The sequence below is a fragment of the Typopeltis vanoorti genome, chromosome 15 (genome assembly GCF_054136105.1).
Source record: "Typopeltis vanoorti isolate ZY-2024b chromosome 15, IOZ_Tvanoo_1.0, whole genome shotgun sequence".
Lineage (NCBI taxonomy): Eukaryota > Metazoa > Arthropoda > Arachnida > Uropygi > Thelyphonidae > Typopeltis > Typopeltis vanoorti.
This window is the reverse complement of record NC_143563.1, coordinates 102,697,324-102,720,686: the sequence shown is the minus strand read 5'-3', so window position 1 is coordinate 102,720,686 and position 23,363 is coordinate 102,697,324. Positions and strand designations below refer to the sequence as shown.

General features: G+C 34.2%; 1 protein-coding gene across 1 annotated transcript in view; it reads left to right on the top strand.

Annotated features, from left to right (window-relative positions):
* The first annotated feature begins 572 nt into the window (after nucleotides 1-572).
* The window catches only part of LOC150099038 (glucose dehydrogenase [FAD, quinone]-like), a 53,967-nt gene continuing 31,176 nt past the window's right edge, over nucleotides 573-23,363 (top strand). Inside the window, exons 1-7 of the mRNA XM_090405797.1 lie at nucleotides 573-642; nucleotides 8,264-8,466; nucleotides 10,404-10,593; nucleotides 11,868-11,999; nucleotides 14,580-14,701; nucleotides 16,790-16,960; nucleotides 21,695-21,845. Coding sequence (XP_090261923.1) covers nucleotides 573-642; nucleotides 8,264-8,466; nucleotides 10,404-10,593; nucleotides 11,868-11,999; nucleotides 14,580-14,701; nucleotides 16,790-16,960; nucleotides 21,695-21,845 — 1,039 coding nt within the window. The remainder of the gene's footprint in view (nucleotides 643-8,263; nucleotides 8,467-10,403; nucleotides 10,594-11,867; nucleotides 12,000-14,579; nucleotides 14,702-16,789; nucleotides 16,961-21,694; nucleotides 21,846-23,363) is intronic.

Below are 23,363 nucleotides of genomic sequence, written 5' to 3'. Positions count from 1 at the left end.
ATATTGTACTTCAGACAGCTATTAAAATTTAATGGAGAAATACTAAGTCTTTGAGTCATCTCTTTTTGTTTCCCTTCGATGATTTCATTATTCCTGTTATTGACACAATCAATTCAAAGAAGCATGGCTTCTGAAAGGCATGCTCAACTTTCTGCTTAGCGCACTCGCATAATGGGTTTTTATCAGAATTATTGTATGAATATACAATGATTTCTGAATGAATTCTCTCAGCATAAACGTATCATGGCTGGATGAATGAAGAAGATATAAACTTTTTTCATCAAAAAAGTAGTGTCCCCTTGTACTACGTTATTGAGACGTACAAAATGAAATGCAAGAATTCGCTTTTCTCGTTCTACTTTTTTTCTACCTGTTCTAGTTTTTTCTACTTGTTCTACTTTTATGATGTATTCGAAGCTCACATACGTATGGTGGCAATATATATTATTCACTAGTTTTAAAAAGTTCTGTGTTCCTTCAGTTGGTATAGTCAGGAGCTCTGTAGTACAGATATAATGATTGCCATCTATTCCTTTGCTTACAGTGTGCTCGCGTTAATTAACAAGATTTATATGGTTGGAGAAGATGCTGCTTTGTTTTTGACATCCTCCAAATTTGAGGCTGAATACGACTACATTATAGGTAAGTACATTTTTGTACTTCGTTTTTCATTGCCAATTTCTCTAGCACGTATTTTACCATTAGGGATGTGCGCAGCTAAAGAGGATTTTTATTCTTTATTTATCTCATAACAGATAGAAATATTGATTTCTAAATAACTTCTAAAAAATAACAGTTAAAAAATGCGAGTCCTTCGGTTAAATCATGCCTTTTAGTTAAAAGGAGATTTTAACGTTAAAAGGAGATTTTGGTTAAAAGGGTTAGACCAACTAACTCTTTCTACTGAAAGGGGTAGTTGGTCTCATATGGAGGTAGAACAGTTTTTCTTCTTCCAAAACTCATACTTTCCTCAGAGGAAATAATCCAGAAATCTATTCTGTGGAAACACGGGTTAATAATAATAATCAAATTCTCCTTCATATGATCAAATGCATTATAAACAGAAGCTATTTTGCTATTTGAAGCACATTCCGATATCTGAGAAATATCACCATCTGTTCAAGTGTGTCAGTTTAAAAAAAATTAAATATCAGTCCTCAATATTAACTTATGCCTGCACTCAGTTTCTTTGCATACAGTAAAAATGTTCTAACAATAATTCTGATTATCTGAGCCTACATTTGTTTAATTTAAGCTTTATGACAATAAGTATATGAAAATCATACACTAGTAACGAAGCACTAGTGAACGATTTTATTATAGAATTTTTCTGATATGTTTTCTGCTTACCTTCAAGAATAATAATAAGTAATTTTATTTAAGAACTAAAATTATTTCAAAGAAATATGTATGTTTTGCGCTTCTTTCTTATTTCCTTAAAATATTACTCAAATCAGAAGCAGATCTAAGTAAATAAAATCCTACAGTATACGGTGGCAATGTATATCATAGTTTGCAATGGTGACTTTGAATGTACTAATGCTGTTTGTCACAAATATCTGGCATCAAGAGTGAAATAATGTTGGTTAAAGAGCTAAACAGTGCTAATTTTACTTCGGAAAGTCTTACTTATTCAGACTATCTCATAAATAAATTTCTAAAGAAAGTAGAATATTAATCAGAAATAAGTTTAGAAATAGGAAAAAAACTTACCCAAGAGTATATTGCGAAATACATTTTTAACGATAATTTCACGATAATTGGTATTTCGCAATACTTTGTTCATCTATTTCATGCAATGATTAGAGTAATACGTTTGGATAATATGGTCTATTTTCTAGTTTTTTTACGTTATCTTACGTAAGATAACGTAATATAAATATATATAGGAGGGAATGTAAATTTAGAAAGTTTTTTACCTTGGGTATAATATATGTTAAAGGTACCAAGCTATTTTAAACCTGGTCCATTTTCCAAGTAAGCAAACAGAGAAGTAAGTCAAGTTTGCGCCTGCAAGTAGTGCAAGTCTAGGCAACTTGCGGTGAAGGTGGAATAAGCTCTGATCACTATTCTTAATATTTACCCTTAATGCAAAGCCTATCTCCTTTAGGAGATGTATGATGGTATGAATTAAAGGCAAGGAGGCCACTACCCAGACCGGTTTCGACCCCTCATTGAGACCACATATTTGATGAGATCTCAATAAAGGTCGAAACCAGTCTGGGTAGTGGCTCCTTGCCTTCAATGCATAGCATCATACATCTCCTCAAGTAAATGTGCTTTTCATTAAGGGTAAATATTAAGAATAGTGATCAGAGCTTATTCCACCTTTACCGCGAGTTGCCTAGACTTGCACTACTTTGCGGGTCACCCAGACTTGCATTACTTGCAGGCGCAAACTTGACTTACTTATGTGTTTGCTTACTTGGGAAATGAATTAAAACCAGGTTTAAAATAGCTTGGTATCTTTAACGGAATGTAAATTTCTTCTCACATAACAAGTTCCAAATAATAACGCTTTTATTTTACTACTTTGATAAATCATGATTTAAATACATTTAAAAAGCATGCTGCACACTCTCTTTTATACATTTTTGAAGAAAGATACGTAAGAGAAACTAAATCTGAAAGATGACCATTGTAATCCTATGGATGGCAGTGAATAGCCGTGAACTACAAACCTATTTAAATGGTTATTATAATTACGGCTATTTTGCCTGCTTCAGTTTAGGAGTGCCCCTGTTTAACTGTCATTGGCTATTTACTCACGGATTCTTAGGGCATTGTAGATGTAAGTTTACCAAAAAGTATATGTAGCATAAGGAAGAGAAATTTACACATACCTTTTTCTGGGTGTTGCAGCTTTTCTTCTTTATGCGATGTCCGAAAACTATTGAGTGTGTGGAGGGGGGATAGGCAATTTCCGTGAGTAAATAGCCAATGATATTTAAACAGGGGCATTCCTAAACTGAAGCAGGCAAAATAGCCGTAATTATAATAGTTTATTAAGAGGAGTAACATGGGAGTTTTCCCAGAAATAATATACACTATTTAAATGGTGTTACCAAGCACACAGTGAACACATCTCCTTCCAAATGGAAATCTCATTATAATTGATATCAACATACATTAGCGTCAGTTTATATCAATATACCTTACTTCCTCACCCAAGAACACTTCGCTTCATATGTGTCCACATGAATGTTATATTCACGTGATGGTGAATATTACATCCATCATTACAGAGCTTACTCTGTAATGATGGATGTAACAATCAGAAACTAACAAAATTATACATCATAATATTAACCTATGAATCTTTCACAAAGTCGTAGATATATATCTATTTCACTACGTCTGTGTTCCTCAAGACGTAGTGAAACAGATTTATCTGTCTGACCTTATTTTGGTCAGACAGATAAATCTGTTTCACTACGTCTGACCTTATTTTGGTCAGACCTTATTTTGTCTGACCTTACTTTGTCTGACCTTATTTTGGTCAGACAGATAAATCCAGGTGTTTATAAAGTTGTGTGCAACTGTGGACGACCTTATTTTGGTCAGACAGATAAATTTATTTCACTACGTCTTGAAGAACACAGACGTGACATCTCCTACAGAAGAACCCGAGCGAGCGCCCTTTATAGTCATGTTCTTTTCTCCGCAAACTCTCACCTAGAAGAACGTCAACACCAAATTGATTGGGACAGCACGACCAATTGATATATGTGCAATGCGAATTTGAAAGACGCATTGTAGAATCAAAAGAAATAGTTCTGGACCATTCACACATGAACAACAATCTGAGCTACAGTTTACCTGATTCCCATAGCGCAGTAATCCAGTACTGGCGCCCTAAAATCAGCTGACACTCACATTCAACTCATGCTAACAGTAGCACGCGGTCACTATTTCAAATATGACTGTTGCTATTCTTCTTCTTTTTATTAAGCTGAAAAATCCATGTTTTTTACCTTGTTAGTTTTATAAGTTTTGTATTATTTCTTACTCACCTGAAGAAGTCGGGACACCGATGAAACTAGTCGTGATTCATAAAAGTTTTTTTGTGTTATATTCCTCGGGTTCTAGTCAGTACAAATATTAATTTTCTAAATATATATATATATATTTAGAAAATTTTCTAATTATATATATATATATATAAGTAAACAAACAGACAAATAAATCAAGTTTGTGCCTGATTTATGGGTCATTTACAAAATGACCGGGTCTGAATGACCCGTAAAGTAGTACAAGTCTAAATGACCCGTAAAGTAGTACAAGTCTAGGCAACTCGTGGTAAAGGTGGAATAAGCTCTGACAACTATTCTTAATATGTACCCTTAATGCAAAGCCCATCTCCTTTAGGAGATGTATGATGCTATGCATTCAAGGCAATACTTATAAGCTCTGTATTACTTAACCATAGTATTTCTAAGCCTGGCTCCCACTGATGAGACCTCAATAAAGGTCGAAACTGGTCTGGGTAGTGGCCCCCTTGCCTTTAGCGCATAGCATCATACATCTCCTAAAGGAGATGGACTTTGCATTAAGGGTAAATATTAAGAATAATGATCAGAGCTTATTCCACCTTTACCATGAAGTGCCTAGACTTGTACTACTTTGCGGGTCACTTAGACTTGTTCTACTTTACGGGTCATTTAGACTTGCACTACGTGCAAGCGGAAACTTGACTTATTTGTTTGTTTGCTTACTTGGGAAAACGGAGTAAAACCAGGTTTAAAATAGCTTGGAATCTTTAACATATATATTATACCCAAGGAAAAATCTTCCTACATCTCTCTCTCATCCTGAGATTTTTATTTAATAAGGTCAAAGCACCTTATGGTAACTTGTTTTGGTAAAATACTTATAAACTCTATATTACTTAACTTTAGTATTTCTAAGCCTGGCTTCCACTGATGAGATTTCAATTAAGGTCGAAACCGGTCTGGGTAGTGGCCTCCTTGCCTTTAATTCATACCATCATACATCTCCTAAAGGAGATAGGCTTTGCATTGAGGGTAAATATTAAGAACAGTGATCAGAGCTTATTCCACCTATATATATATATATATATATATATATATATATATATATATATATATATATATATATATATATATATATATATATATATATATATATATATATATATATATATATATGATAATAGGATGAATTCTGGAACCTGCTAGATGAAGTAATGAGGGAACTGGAAGAAAACGCTTTTGGTCATTGTCGGAGGAGGCTTGAACGAATCTGTAGGGTGACAAAATAAGGACTGTGAAAGGGTTCATGGTGGCCATGGGATGGAAGTGATGAACCAGGAAGGAGAGAGGATTTTGTGGACTTTGCAGTAGCGTTTGATCTGGCAATTGTGAACTCCTTATTCTGTAAGAGGGAAGATCATTTGATAACATTCAGAAGTGGCTACAATAGTTCACATATTGACTACATTTTGACTACAAGAAAACATCTTTAGGCAGTAACAAATTGTAAGGTAATCCCAACAGATCAGGTGGCGCAGCAAATCGGCTGCTGTGCTCGGACTTTAAAATAAAGTCGAAGATAGGAACCTTTGGAAGCCATGAGAGGAAGAAAATTAAGTGGTTTCGCTTAAAAGTAGAGGGTGAGAGGAACCGTTTTAGGGAGAAGGTGTTAAAGAGGATTTTGGATGGACTAGAAAGTATACAAGCTGGTGGAGACAGAATTCCAGAGTAATTATAAGCTGTGCAATTGAGGTGCTTGGTGAAACAGAAGTGGGACGAATCAAGACTGGAAGAGGAGTAGAGAGAAAAAGCGAGAAGCCAAAAGAGTTGTTGCACAGGCGAAGGCCATGGCATATCAAGACCTTCATGATCAAGTAGAAACAAAGGAAGGACAGAGAAATATTTATCGTTCGGCAAAACGTAGAAATAAAGCATCAAATGACATCGTACTTGTGAGGCAGATCAAAGACTCTGGAGGAAGGGTATTAAGGTAGAATGCGGATATAAGAAACAGATGGAGAATATACTTTGAAGGGCTTTTGAATGAAGAAAATTCAAGGACTCACAGAGAAGATAGGGAGCTAATGAGGGGATGCGGCAGAACATTAGTAGAGTGGAAGTGAAGGGAGCCGTAAAGACGATGAAGAATGGAAAATCGGTAGGCCCTGAATCCCAGTGGAGGCATGGAAGGCACTAGAGGAAGAGGGAATTGAACTGCTGTGATACTGATGGAGGTAGCAGAGATGAGAATGCTTAGGTGGATGTGCGGTGTGATCAGAAAGGATCGTCTCAGAAATGATTATGTAAGGGGGAACGGTGAAAGTTACGAACTTAGGAGCAAAGATACAGGAGGCAAAGTTGAGATGGTTTGGTCACGTGATGAGGAGGGAGGAAGAGTGTGTGGGAAGAAAGGTCATGCATATGGATGTGCAGGGGAAGAGGAAGCGCGGACGGCCACAGAAGAGATGGAGGGAGACGGTGGAGGAGGACTTGAGGATGAAGAACTTGGATGTGGCTACAGCCCAAGACAGGAGGTTATGGAGGAGACTTACGACAAACAACGACCCCTACTTAAGTGGGAAATGCTGCAGAAGAAGAAGAATATGAAGACGACATGGAACTACTAATAATTTACAGGTAACACAACACTGAGCTCTCTCTCTCTCTCTCTCTCTGAAGCAGAGTAAGAATATTGTTCCTCTCTGAGAGCAAAACGAAATGATATTGCTAAGCGCAGTATCGCCTATTTTACATTTAATATTCAGTCTTAATAAACACCAAAAAATTGAACGCTAGTCATAAAACTCGATAATCGCGCTTTTTACACTTTCTTCACCATTTATTATTATATAGTAACTCATATAACTGCGTTAACATTGACAACAATTGCAATTCAATCGAAACTACACCCACAACACACATTACATAAGATCTGATCTTTTATACAGAGTGCCTCCTTAAATTTAACAATACCAGTCAAGCACGAAATAAAATTACCTACCGTGGTATTTCCGAAACAGTACTATGTTCTGGAATAACAATCTACGGTAACGCTTCAAAGAGTGACCTGTTGAAATTACAAATATTGTACAGGCAGATCATTTCCACTACTAATTCGAGATCCAGTATACACGATTCATTGAGCAACTCTTTAATAATTACATTTAAATTTCTAACAATATCAAAGCTGTAACACTGTTTAATTATATTCAACAATTATGTCAATACTGCCTACTGTATCAATATGCATACCGCATAACTGAAACTATCACAACTCTCTTAATGTGCTACAATAACGCAAACGATGCATATGTAAGAAAGCGAGAGGATGAATCTAAGAATGCAAGAAATTACAATTCTAATTCTGCTCAGCAATTTGACATTCATACCTAAAATACCTAAACAGCTACAGAACTCTCAAGCATGAACTATGGAGATGATTCAGTCATCATCATCGATGGTTCTAACAGCAACACAAGCACCCACGTCCTTAAAAGTATCCTTTGATTTCGTAACCATAATTCGCAGGTAAGGTAATTAGCCATATGTGTAAATTATCACTCTTTGCTTGTATCGTCACAATGTGGTTATATAGGCAAGGAGTCTCCAATTGACAGAGGTTAGTCTTAACTAAAGTTAATCTTTTAAAAATTGTAATACTGTATTTTTTTAAACTTGACTATTATTAATAAAACAACTTTCTTTTTAAAAAGCAATTTAACTAAATAAAAGCTTTGGCAATTCGTTACAAAATTGATCGTTCAGTTAAAAAATGGAAGTTTTGTGCAAATTGACACAACAATAATTTTGAAATAACGATAAAAATAATTTGCTGCAATAAATTCCCATGCTCATTAAAATTAGAAAAAAAATCTAAAAATTAGAAAGAAAATAATTAATTTTAACTGTAACTTCGATATTATTTAATAATACACCATAACTTGAGTGCTAAGTAAATACAGTCTCTTATAAGACAAACTGCACATAAATTTGTTTTGTAAGATTTGATTCCATTCTGTCTACATTATCCTGAGCTGTCTAAATTATCCTGAAAGTCTGGGTTTTTCATTCACATATTCAATAACATTAACTGTCGTCTTCTGTAAAACCAAGTAACATGATCGCGACAGGCTATAGAGTTATTGCCAGGAAACTTAATATTAATTCAATATTAATGTTTTATTATCGACGTTTTTTGTGTGCTTTGTTTTCTTTTAGCATGCATGCACGAGAAAAATTAAAGCTACTTTGTGTTTTTCTTCTTTAATTAGTTGGTGCTGGATCAGCAGGTGCAACCTTAGCCAACAGATTGACTGAGGATCCTTCGACGACTGTATTGTTGTTAGAAGCAGGAGGATTTCCAAAGCCAACGAGCGAAATTCCATTATTTTTAAACCAGCTGCAACTCACTTACAACGATTGGCAATATCAAACGATTCCTCAAAAGTATTCTTGTTTCGGGCTTAAAGGCAGGGTATGGACTTCATAGAATAGCATTACAAAGAATAATCAATCAGCGAACTATGAGGGTCAGTCAAAAATGGTAGGTCTGATGTAAATAAATCCCCAAATTATCAGTACAGCTAACTACATTCTTTGCACGTGATGATCCATTTGCTCAATGGTGATCAAAATAAGATCAAAACTGTACCACAATTATTTATGAATCTTCATCACACTCAGAGCTTGACTGTGAAGGGATTATACGTGGATTACACGCAGGGTTGGTTCAAATTCCCTATAAGACGCAAAAATATTTGAAAAGCTTTCCAACTGAAGGTGAGTAACCGGTGTCATATAGAGGTGTTCTTCTTCCCGGAAACTTGTTTTTGATAAATACAGCAAAAGAGCCAAAACAGAGAGAAGAACGCATACACACAATAAAAAGGCATAATGCACTCATCTCAGAGTCTTAACTTTTATGGTTGTATTAGATAACAATAATAACAAACCAAACGCAGGATACATGAGTAAAGTGCTTTCCTTTCGATGGTGATAAGTGAGTGCTTAGTAACTCTATATGAAGATGAATGTGTTTGCGGAACATCACTCCCTCAGAAAGCGAACCGAAGCACATATATCTGATTAATTCAAGCAGTGACCAGAAGGTTTAAATGGCAATTGTTTTGGTTCTTACGTAATAATGTTGCAACCTAAGTTATTTACAATTTACAATGCATATGCTCTTACTTTTCTAGTAAATTTGCCAGTAATCCATTTTTAATGACCATCATAGTTGGAATGTGCTTTGTGTTTTGTATTAAAAATTGTTAATGTATTTTTTCTATGAAAAGTATCGCTAATCTATTTTCTGGTAAGTGGACTTCATAAATATAAAAATGTTTCTAAGATCAACAAAAGTAAATTCTTTCAAGTAATTAATTTAGCGACATCTGTCAAATGAAATACTTGCATTTATCTTAGAAATACGAGAACATCATTTTCTGTCAAACATTTTTATATTTATTCTATGTTTCCTATTTTGTTCTCAAGATTCGAATATTCGTAACAATAAATATCTCACAGTGGAGGATCTATATCAACCATGTTAATTTTCTATAGGTCGATATTTAAAAAAAAAAAAACTTCCTCATCAGTATTCCTGAAATTTGGAATCAAATTTTTGCATGATAGTTCTAACAGTTTAGAAGATATCTTTCAATCATTCATATTCAAACTTGATTTTCTACGAATTCACGTTCCGCACAGATGAGACAATTCAATTACAAATATTGTGAGACTCACTTTATCGATGACGTGAAAAGAAGAATGTTGACTAACTGGCTTCTTTAAATAAGTGATAACATTTAGATATACATTCAGATATCATAACATATACATATCATACTACAAAATTGTCGGATATGCAAAAATAAAATAATTACTTAAATAATTAATAAAATAATTATGTGTCATTTATTAAATCAGCTGAAGTGTCGATGTCCGTGAAAAAGTTGTTGGCAGTACGATTGTAGATGATTTCCAAAGTGATCACAGGCTTCATAAACTGATAAACTCAGCCTTGGTGGTAATGCTACAGTTGAAGTCAAATAGAGAGAGAGAGAGAGAGAGAGAGAGAGAGAGAGAGAGAGAGAGAGAGAGAGAGAGAGAGAGAGAGATTTAGTTTGCATCTCTCTCTCTCTGTATATATAAGACGCGTAATAAAATTTCCTCGAGTCTTCCAGAGAGAAAGAGAGATACATAATCTTGAGGTCTCATTTCGTGGAAACTAAATAACCACATGTTTTTTCAATTACAATAGGGAGTTGTTGTTTTGAGTCAAAGTAGCTTACAAGCGTCATTTAACTATCTCAGATGAAAGAAAATGCTTCTGATCTACATTAGTGACTTATTCGTTTATGTGCATTTCATAACATTACATTAATTTATGGATTTCTTTTATTTTCACAGCGCAACAGATGGCCAAGAGGAAGAGCCATTGGAGGATCCAGCACAATTAATCATATGATTTACGTACGTGGAAATAAACGAGATTATGACAACTGGGCTCGCATGCACGCTTATGGATGGAGTTGGGAAGAGGTATTTCCGTATTTTTTAAAATCTGAAGACAACACTGATCTTCGTTTTCTTTTTAATGGTAAGTCGACTTTATCTATTAAATTCCTAACATAAATAATCATTCCTTTTCATATATCTGAAGTATCTATAGTATTCTGGCTGCTGTAGTATTCTATCTATAGTGTCTCGGTAGCGCAGTTATCAGAAAAATGCCATCACTTTTATTGAAGCACGTGAGTTTCGTACTCATATAATCATTTTTATGTGCATTTAATCTTGAATGATAGTCAGCTGATATTTTATGAAAGGAGGAGAGTTCCCCGTCAAAAGTCGGAATTTTATCCTCTCCAGTAAGCATATCAATGGAGAAAATGTGAAACGACTGATCGCTTTCATGTCAAGCATCAGGCCTACACATTAGCATTTTGCTTATTCTTCTCCTCCTTTATTTCATCTAACTGTGCGAGAGAACTTTTCGCACTTTGTTTTTCAAAAGAAGTGTCACTTTCTGTTTTCAAGGAACACATCGTAGGTTCCTCCCCCCCCCCCCACCTTACCATTAGAAATCTATAGCACATAATGATTCACTGGTTTCATAATCTGTGTCTGGATATGAAATTACAATGCATAAATAAAATGCATAATACATTGCTTGTATTGAATGATTATGAATGCATATAATTGGCCACACACACACACACACACACACACACACACACACACACACACACACACACACACACACACACACACACACACACACACACACACACACACACACACACACACACACACACACACACACACACACACACACACACACACACACACACACACACACACGAAGAATATTTCAAAAAATACAAATGTAGAAGGGATTTTTCTTCTGGAAAACTGGGTGCATCATATTTTAGTTAAAAAAAGAAGAAAGAAACGTTTTCAAGCTATTGAAATTATGAAGTAATTATACTTAAATTTTTCCTGGAATTTTCCTGAAACACAACACGTTTACTTTAAACTCAAAATTCAATATTTCTTAAATATCCACGCATTTAATCGAAATTGAAGAGAAATGAAAAAGAGTAAAAATAAAAATTAAAAAAAAAAAAAAAACTTTAATAATCTTTAGTGCAATTCTTAGTGCTAAATGTACATCTTATTCCACCATAGTAGTAGTAGTAGTAGTAAGCACTTTCATATCGCATTGCAAGATCACCACTTATTGAAACCTGAAATTAGCTTGAAAAAAAATGTTAATCTTTAGTGCAATTCTTAGATAAATGTACACCACACACGCAGTCTACAACTATATTCATTATATACAATGTAACTGTCTAATATTAATCATTTCAGGTTATCACTCCACTGGAGGACCTGTAAAAGTAAGTCGGGTGCCTTACTTTTCACCACTAGCGAAAGCGTTTATGGAATCTCGCAGTTACTTAGGATATCCGAGTATCGATGTCAATGGACCCATTCAGACAGGTTCGAAATGTTTCTTCTTTCCTTAAAAATTATTGCAAAAATTTTGTCTGTATCTCCTATTATGGGAGGACTGGATAACGCGTAAACTACCTCATTCTATGCATTGCTTACAAATTGAAAGGCACAAATACATATCACATATACGGAAGCATTTTAAGGGAAATTTAAAAGAGATATTGTAAAACTGCAATAATTATAAATGAATGGTGTAACAACAGAAAAATAATCATTTCCACACACGTCTTGTGCCTAGTTTATTAGAAATATAAAAACACTGTTTTTCAAAGCCAAGAGGTTTTTAATATGCCTAAGCACGCCAGAACCTCTGGACGGATATCTTAAAGTTCTATAGTTTCATCAGAATTGCTTGCGATCAGAAAATTTCATGAAAATTTTATTCCACCATATTCTTTCAGTGGAACTGAGATGATCGAGGGGATTCCATTCTGCTAAAATTCCTTTCAAGTTCTGTGAGCATTTCTGAATAACACGTGTCCTATCACATGGGCCTTTATTCTATTGGAAGAGTACAGTACATGCAGATTAAATACCAAATAACTGTACTTGGTCAGCAGTGTCAAGATAGTCACACCATTCTATCCTTGCTTACCTGGGTTAAGCTAAGAAGTGTCAGAAAAAATAAAACTCATACCATCACTTCAGATCAGCTACGGTGTTTCCATGGCTTCATGTAGTCGTTGTGATAGTCTTTGTCCTTCGGCATGAATTAAAATGAACTGGAATTCATCATGTTATGCTATATTTTATGCTTCTTCTAACTGCTGACCAAGTACAGTTATTTGGAATTTATTCTGCATGTGCTGTACTCTTCCAATAGAATAAAGGCCGATGTGATAGGACACGTGTTATTCAGAAATGCTCACGGAACTTGAAAGGAATTTTAGCAGAATGGAATCCCCTCGATCATCTCAGTTCAACTGAAAGAATATGGTGGAATAAGAGGTTCATAAAATTTTTCGTGTCAATGATTTGTTTTTAAAAATATTTAAAACAAATATTTTTCCTATTAGATTTTGTCTCTGGGATGGATCAGATTATTTCTGCAGCATGTTTACTGTTTATCTTACTATTCACATTACAGCAGACTACTTAATGTGGTCATCCTAGCAGAAGCAACGGTTTCCAAGACTATGGTTTCTCCATCCACATTATTTCACAAATCTTAATACAGGTACTGTTTTCTAGAAGCTTATCTACAGCTTATTTATATCATATACATCAAACATATCGTGAGCTGTATGCGTAGATTCAATCGATCATAAGATGACTAATATTTCGGCTCCTGAGAGTTTTCCTTTCAGCAACAATTCGCGGTTTGCTGGCCTATATAGTGACAGTTATCATATGTCGTAGGTGGATACTGGATACAAAGATCGTGCAATTTTAAACCATTAATGTTCTGTTGATCCTTTTTACAGATGTTTCTTTCTCTTTCTTTTTAAACACCTTTGAAAAAAGGTGAACGAAATATTCTTTGACATATACTGAAAGATGAAGATTTAGAAAATTACTAATTATAAATGGTAGTGAATAACACTGTATTTTATAAGAACAAACAATAATCTTAACGTTAAGGTTGTGAAATATTGAATCTCAGGTTTATCAGGGCGTTTACGTAATAAAGACATTAAAGGTAGAACCCATAACCTTTTCAGAAAATCGTACGTCATCAACAACAAAAATAGACACACAACTGAAATAGGGTAACTCCCTGAGGCAAATTATATAAAAATGAAACATCCATAAGCAACAAATATCAATCAGTTCTCTCATCATACCGAATCCCTCCTGTAACACATTTTATGATCCCTAAAACATTGAACTTTCATGTTCCCCAATTAATCCTGTCATTGTCCCTAGCATACTTTCTGTTTAAGTTAAAATGATGGATCACTATAAAAGACTTGGCGTTAGATTAATATTTGAAATGTCATTCCACAAGACATAAAGACACAGTTAAGAGAATTAATATAAAGAGACACGAATGAGACTTAACTATTAAATATTAAATATGCTAACATAATATGCAAAAGTAATATGCCGTAAATAATACTTAAGTACTTAATTTCTGCATTTAATTTAAGTCTAACTGAAATGCAGAAATTATTTCTATATGTTTCTTAGGACAATTGAAACCAGAAACTGATCATAAGCCTCGCCTGGTCAACGACTATCCGTCACTTTAATATAGCAATATGAACTAAACTAAATTATACTAAACTAAATATAAACTAAATACTAGACCACAAATAATTAATGTATCTCATTATATCTTATCTTAGCTATAAAATTCTTTGCAAAGTAATTTTAATTTTGTCGAGATGAGTTGATGTTATATTAAATATTTCGTAAGTTACATTAATTAGTTAATTGTTTTTATTATATTAATTGTTTCGTTTTTCTCTTGTCTACATTAACTTGCTTGATGATACCGATGAAACCAGTAATACTCTCTTGAAATAAGTCCATCTGTTGATTACTATGTTTATAATATTCTTAAAATCTTTAAACAGTTTTCATTTACTATCAACACTAATTGTTTTGATATTGTTTGTAAAGGTTTTATGATGCCTCATTCTACGAGTTTTCGTGGAAGAAGGTGGAGCACGGCCAAGGCTTATCTAATTCCTGCAGCAAAACGACCAAACCTCAGGATTTTAATGCGAGCTTTTGCAACTAAGGTTAGATTATGATAATAATGTTTATGATTTATTATTGTCCACAAGAGTAAATTAGATATGAGTCCTTCCCGGTTGTCGCTTTATTTAATTGATAATTTACAAACAGGTACTCCGAAATGAATACTGATGATGGTTAACTACGCTAAAATGATTATGAAGGCTAGCTTTTACTCAACTATATTAGTAATGAATGTTAATCCATCAGGGTATGAAATAAATACAGTGAATAGAATAGAAAAACACATTGTGTCAACAACGCATTGAATAATGTTTCCATATTCAGTTTTCAGCTTAAATACATAAGTGAGTCTACAGTTATTGTGCTAATTCATGTTTAGGAATATATCTTAACAAGAATATGAACTTTGTCTCGATAAATAGATATAAATTTTGCGCATTAAACAAAATGTGCGAAATTTCAAAACCACATAAAAAGCAATATAAGAACGATCTGATGTCCATCGGTTCCAAAAGTTTGTTTCAAATTATTTTTTTCAGATTTTTTTTACTGAAGATGAATCCGCGGTCTCGTTCGAAGCACTTTTTTTTGAATGAGTAAAGGTTTTATTCTTGAAATCATTAACTAGGCTTATGAGCTCATATACTTGGCTGTCACAAATCATTGAACCAAACACGCTAAGAAGAATATGAGATAAAAGTAACTGTTTTTCTATCAGAGGATTTTGACTTCTCCTTAAACTATCCATATTTATATGTATTCGGTTTTTTTCTATCATTCTTATTTTGAGAATAATGGCATATCTCCTTATTTTTATGTTAGTAGTGTGTCTAGCGTATCAATATAAAGAGAGAGAGAGAGAGAGAGAGAAAGACAGCAAACATGACAAAACTATTCTTTCTGTAATAAATTTGTTTCCATAAATTTATTAAATTTAAATAAAATTTCGTACAACTTTTAATAGTAATTTTTTCATAGCCGTATATTAAGTAATATTAAGTGATGTTCTTTCCCATATCAGTAAACAAAGCCATGTGAAATAAGGCCAGTGTAGAATTAAATGTTTCTTTACATACTATTTACACTTACTTACAAGGAATATCTTTTTCATATATGCAATATGGAGGTGCAGTTATAAACAATTATATCTAATTATTTTAACTGTATATCTACTGTGTAATTGCAAGCATTATTACATAATTTTTTGAACTGGGAAGCAACAAAGATTTTTTGTAGTAGACTACAAAAAACAAAGTTTGCCCTTCTAACAAAAAACATGTGACTGTATTCCACTTGACCTATTCAGTCATTCTTTGAGAAATTACGAAGCACAGATTTCAATTTAATTAGCGTATTGGCTTTCATTTGTAGTCGTTAAGTGGATAAATTAGATTTCTACATTTTCAGAGTACAATGATATTGATCATTTCTATCGCGTATAATTTCCAAGTTAGAATATGAATTCATTTACCGTAATATTTCTTGTTAAAAATCAGTTGCTGTTAACTTCAAAATGAAGAGGTCTTGTCTTCGTTAGAAAATAATTTTCTTTCGTAAATTAAGAAAATTATAAATGAGCGTAGCTTTTCATAAAACATTCACAAGAATGAATCAATCAATGAATGCTCAGAAAACCATTACTAATTTCTTTCTTATAAAAAACTGTTCAGCATTGCACCTATTTCTATTTCTATAGCACTGGATATGTATGGCATAAATATATTTAATTATAATGCATTATTATATTTTTTAAATCACCATATGAATAAAGTTTCATCTATATCTTTTCCGAAATAGCAGGAAGTTGCAAACGTAGGTGAACAGTTAACATTTAGCACCAAAATAGAATTCATAAGATAATGTCAGTTTTAAGTCTTTAAATCAATTGAATTATTACAGCATGAAAAAATAAAATCGAAATACTACAAACACTCTTTTAACCTACCTTATAGGTGCGGTTAAATTGATAATATTAACTTAATTCATTAAATTCAATTAATTTAAAGAAATAAGTTGATATTATCAATGGTTCCTGCACCGCACCTATGAGGTAGGTTAAAAGAGTGTTTGTAGTATTTCGATTTCATCCATAAAAGTGTTTTTAAATTTATTTGAATGTTTTCTTCTAGATTCTGTTTGATGGTTACAAAACTGCCCGTGCAGTACAATTTGACCGATTTGGGCTTACACATGTAGTGACAGCAAAGAAAGAAATAATATTATCTGCAGGTGTAATCAACTCTCCTCAACTGCTAATGCTCTCAGGTATCGGACCGAAGAATGATCTGGAAAGATTGGGGGTAAGTCCTGAGAGTGCACATATTTTTGTTTTTGCTATATTTTCCTCATACAATTACAAAAATAATGTTATGCGTTCTGTTATATTGTAACTTTTTTCCCATACGCATTGCATAAACGAGCAATTTACAATTTTACGACATATAAATGCTGTCTGAAAATTCTGGATATAATACAGTACTTAGAAATATTGCAAATAGTTATTGAATGGTATTCTGTATCTTAGATTCCCATTGCCCTTTTAATTTAAAATATAAGAATACTTAGCATTCTATGGAACACCCTACTTTGACGTACTAGTTTCGGTTATGGTTGATATGTGATTTTGATTTGAAAATTGATAGAAACAATACTAACAAAAATCAGCCGACTATTTCAATTATTAATGAAGCCGGTATCAAACGACTACTGTCCGACCATATTTATTATTATTATTATTATTATTATTATTATTATTATTATTATTATTATTATTATTATATAAAGCACAGAAAACATAGAAAGGCTGCCACTGTGAAGAAAAAAGCCTCCTAAATAGTTCAAAAAGAAGCCCACAATAAAAAAGAATGTGAACCATTAAGCTAGATGCAATAACATGGGATACATCGACAATTTCACAGTGATCAGACCTTTTAGTATTTATCTAATATTATTCACTTAACATTCTGTAATGAATTCTAGTAGTAAACAGAAAATGTGATAGTAATACTTCAGTTATATATTTAAGTTTAGAAATTATATATTTAACTTATATATTTAAATTTAAAAAAATTATTATTATGTAAACTGCCACATAAGTAATATTGTTTAACTTGTGAGTTATTAAGTGTAAAGTATTACTATGATTATTATTAATGGTAATAATACACACTTTTACTCTTGTGTCAATAAGAAATTCTGCAAATGATAATGATATTAAGAGTAATTATAATTCTCACTGAACCATTTTGCAAGAAAAGGTTGCATCATCATCATCATCATCATCATCATCATCAAATTCCTGCCATGTACCCTCAAGGGGTGTACACGATATGATAGTACTACATAACAAAAAATACATCATTACTAACTTCCTATCTACAATTTTCCTCCAAATCAGTCTGTTACTTGTCAAGACTCTAACATTATCAGATCTTATATTTCTATCGTCTAAGGCACTTTGTACCGCATCAATCCACCTATATCTTGGTCTTCCTCTGGGTCATTTTTCTGCCAACCTGGCAGAGAACACTTGTTTTGCTAATTTTTTTTTTTTTACTTTTTCCAAAATTAGAAAATGATGGAAAAAGTTGCATTGTTGCCTAAATATTAGTATATTCATGTAATTATTTGAGAGATAATAAACTATTATTATTAAAATAAAATAAAATGATTACTATTATTATTATTATTATTCCGGACAACTCCAAGGAGTCGACAGACTCATCGAGGAAGGCCCTAACATCATGTCAAGAACAACTATTCGACATTTACACAGTATCTATCATACCTTGCCTTGAACTCGCTCACTGTCATAGCACCCACAACAGACTCTGGCAGCTTATTCCACTCATTTACCACTCCAAAAGTAAAGAACCCAGCTCTAACACCCCCTGCTAACCACACTCTTGCCCAGCTTCCATAGGTCTCCCCTAGTTCTCCCACCACCAGTCCTGATCACAAAAATATCCTCTGAATTAATCCTATAGAAACCCTTTAGCAATTTGAATGTCTCAATCATAGCTCCCCTTTTCCGCCTATCAACTAGTTGCTGCAAACCCACAAATCTTCAACCTGTTCTCATATAGTTCATTCCATAGACCTGTTATCATCTTAGTCACTCGCCTCTGGATCCTCTCCACCTCCTCCCCTTCAAGAAGGAGCCGAGGTGACCAAATTTGGGCACGGTGGTCGAGATGAGGTCTTGTCAAGGCTCGGTACAGAGGTACAATGACTTGCTTGTCTCTGCTCGTCAAGGTATTTTTCAACAACCAAGTGAGTCGATGAGCTGATTTAGCTACTTTTGCAATATTCCCCCTAAACTTCATTTCCCTATCCATCAACACTCTCAAGTCCCTGGCCTCATCAATCTCCTGGAGTACAGTTCCATCAATGTGGTATACTGCTGCTAATCTTTTCACCCCAAAATGCATAACCTTACATTTTGTCACAATAAATTGACATCCATTCTCCTTAGCCCAGAACTCCAATCTATACAAGTCATCCTGCAAGATTTTGACATCTTCTGCATTCACTATCGCCCTACCCAACTTTGCATCATCAGCGAACAAATGAACTGTTCCACTTAGATCCTTCCATATATATCGTTAATGAACAGATTAAACAGCAGTGGTCCAAGAACAGAACCCTGCGGCACACCACTAGTCACAGGATGTCGTTTGGACTCTACTCCTGAATAAACTACTCTTTGATATCTCTCCATCAACCACCTATCTATCCATCTCACCAACCCTATATCCATTCCCATATGTTGTAGTTTACGGATTAGAATTCCATGTGGTATCCTGTCAAACGCCTTTGCCAGATCCAGCAGTATCACTGTAAGCCCATTTCCCTTATCCAGTTCAGCCGTCACCTTGTTATAAAACTTGAGCAAGTTACTGAAGCATGATCTACCCTTCACAAAGCCATGCTGTCCTCTGTATACAGTATCTCATTTTCATCAATCCATTCCTGTATTTTTCCCTTGACTACTTTCTCCAAGACCTTGACAATGACTCCTGATATGCTGATCGGTCGGTAATTTGCAACCGTAGTCTTGGATCCTCCTTTATGCAGTGAAACTATTTTCTCCTCTTTCCACACCTTCGGGACTAAACCAGACCCGAGACTCAGATTAAACAACATGGTCAAGGGCACTGATAATTCCTTAGCCGCTTCACGCAAGACCCGTGCCGGTATACCATCCAATCCCACAGATGTATTCACATTAAGGTTCTGTAATAGACTATTCACCTCCACTTCATTCATCACAATTCCCGTATAAACTAATGGTTCCTTCATTTTTTCAATGTCACCACCTGGATGATATACTTTTGCAAAGTGAGCGCTCAGTAACTCTAACTCCACTATATCGACTGATTCAGTGACTTCCTTACCATCGTCATTCCTTAAAATCATTTTGCCGTGTACAGTTTTTTCTTGCTTGCAGCATATTGAAAGAACGGTTTGGGATTCTCTTTTGCTTGCATAGCTAGTTTCCTTTCATAATCCGCTTTTGCTTTTTTTACCACACTCGTTACCCTTCTGGCCTGCACTTTATACCGTTCGTGTGCCTGCAGGTCACCCCTTTCTTTAAATTTCCTCCACAGTTGTTTCTTTTTTTGCAGCTCAAGCTTAATGGTGTTATTCATCTATTTAACCCTACTTGTTTTACTATTCGGACCTTGGTATACAATCAGCCATAACCTCCTGAAGTAGTCAAACAGTCAGAGCAGTTTGACTACTTCAGTTGTAAATATAATACTGATGCTATGCGAATACATCATCGGTATTCTGATGTTAGTATTAATCTTCTTCTTCTTCTCTCTTCCATCATCTATGTGGATGATGATGAGGCCGAATGAAGTCTTTCCACTTCTGTCTGTTCCGGGAGAGTCCGAACAATTCTGTTCAGTTTGGTGTCGCTCGTTGTGATTTGGTTTTCAGGTCCTCTTTTATTTTGTTTATCCATCTAATTCTGGGCCGTCCTTTAGACCTTTTATCTTCCATCGTTGTATTCAGGGATTTAGATGGTAATCTTTCTGTTTCCATTCTGGTCACATGGTCAAACCATCGCAGACTTCTTTCTTGCATTTTGTCTATTATTGTTATTTCTTGTTTTAATCGTTTCCTTATGTCTTCGTTTCTTAGTTAGTATTAATGTTAGTATTAATGGTAGTTAATATAGTATAGTATTAGTATTAATCTTAGTTAGTATTAATGGTCTGTTTAAATACAAATGTCTCACGAAATGTTATTACATAGGAAGGTCATTTCTCTATATTTTATACATTCTTAATAACTGTCTTAAACTAAATGAGATAAATGAATAAATCACAGCTGGTAGATCAAATTAACATCTATGAATCAGTGTTAGCAATTTATTAAAAATCAGTTCTTTGGATTTCTTGTAAAGATCTTTTCCTTGTAAGTTTTATCTATGTTTTAAATGCTTATAAAAGATAAACATATTGCCATCAATAAAGTGAATCTGGTTGCACTTTACATAAAATGAACTTGACCTGTCCTTAGATGATATTGAATATCGTATAATTTGATATTTTTATATATCAACCCCGGACAAAAGAAGTTAAAAAAATCTATAACGTAACAGTACCGTATGATGACAGAGGTTAAAGAAAAGAAACGAATCTTATTGTATTTCCGGAACTTCTAGGGGATGTAATTATTGTGTTAAACGATATGCCTAAAGGTGTATCGAACCGCCTATCAACTGATGCCTCTCATCTAGGTATCTAGGTAGAAGCCATGCAGAAAGTTTACTCTCTATGTCAACCACTTTCCATTTTTGGAACTGAAACTAGGTTACACTCTTCTTCATTAATAAAGAATGCGGAGAAAGCTGTAAAAGTAGGCATACGATTATTTTAATTTTATTAAAATATATCTAATTTGTCAATTTATTCCAGATTGTTCCTTATTTAATTGCATATTTTACTAATTGTTTTATAATAGACCGCTGCATAATTTAGTTTTGTATCATGAACATATGTGACTTCTAGTTCTTATTTCAGATTCCTGTCATAACCAACTTGCCAGTTGGCTATAATCTTCAAGATCATGTATCTGCAGGAGGTATTAATTTTGTTGTGAGCAGTCCCGTAGCTATAACGCCAAGGGTGTTGATACCGTCCAACTTATACAAATATTTGAAATATGGAACAGGTAATTGAAAGAATTTATCTTTTCTCTCTTTGAAATGAATTTGATCGTGTTATATTAATTATGCAGTGTAAGTATTATTAAATAGCAGTATATACACCTAAAAACATGTATATATTGTTTATATTCACGAGGTGAAGCTATATGTGTTTACGTCATAATAACAATGTCACTTATGATGGTATCTATAGATTTGCATCACGAATAGTTCTGCATTTATTAGATCAGCAATACAAAAAATAAATATGAATTCTCTCTCTCTCTCTCTCTCTCTCTCTTTTAACATTTTTGAATCGCACTATATTGAGCTTTTCTATACCGTTAATAATCCATACATTTGGGGAGTTAGTGTAGCTAGGAGTAAGATAGTGGAACTAAGTAACCACGTGCTTCGGAAAAGTAAATAAATAGTCCACACATATGGATGATTATGTATCATATAGCGCTATCTGCCATCAGCAATGTCAAGCATTGTATTGTGGAAAGCGCAGAAAGTCGTCTTATGTTTTGAAATACGTGGCATATCTGATTTCTGTGCTCGCCATTTGTCTGCAACAAACGACTATAAAGTGAAAAATGGTTAAAGGTGACATGATATCCACTGACATCCATATTTTCTACTGTAGAACTACTGTAACTGTCGATATTACAAATTGAACTATTCTATGCTGTTGACTCTATTCAGAGTTCAAGATCTACTGAGCGGCATTAGGTATTGTTACGTTATTAGATATAGCATACTGATTCAATAAGACATTAAAAAGCAAAAATCACGTGAAAAAGTGTGAGGCATCGTATTACATGTAGAGCACACACACTGCACTATATTTGAAATAGTTAGCATATGTTCTCGACTTTAGGAAAATGCAAAAATAGTCACCAACATACGAAGTTTCTGGTGTTGGGGACACACACACACACACACACACACACACACACACACACACACACACACACACACACACACACACACACACACACACACACACACACACACACACACACACACACACACACACACACACACACACACACACACACACACACACACACACACACACACACACACACACACACACACACACACACACACACACACACACACACACACACACACACACACACACACACACACACACACACACACACACACACACACACACACACACACACACACACACACACACACACACACACACACACACACACACACACACACACACACACACACACACACACACACACACACACACACACACACACACACACACTTTATATAATATCTATTCAGTTTATAATATCCATTCTGCGCTGCATGTTGTTAAATTACACCGTTAGCGTTATTGTGCAATGCAACGGCATTGACTAGTATAATAAAACCTGAAACCTGAAAATCATAGGGTGTGCTCCAATTCACTGCATTTTTCTGTTTAAACTCGAAACGTACAAGTAACCTATGCTTTGCTTATGTTTTGTCAAATGTTAGGGAAAAAAAATCTGCATATTCCGATTTCCAGTATC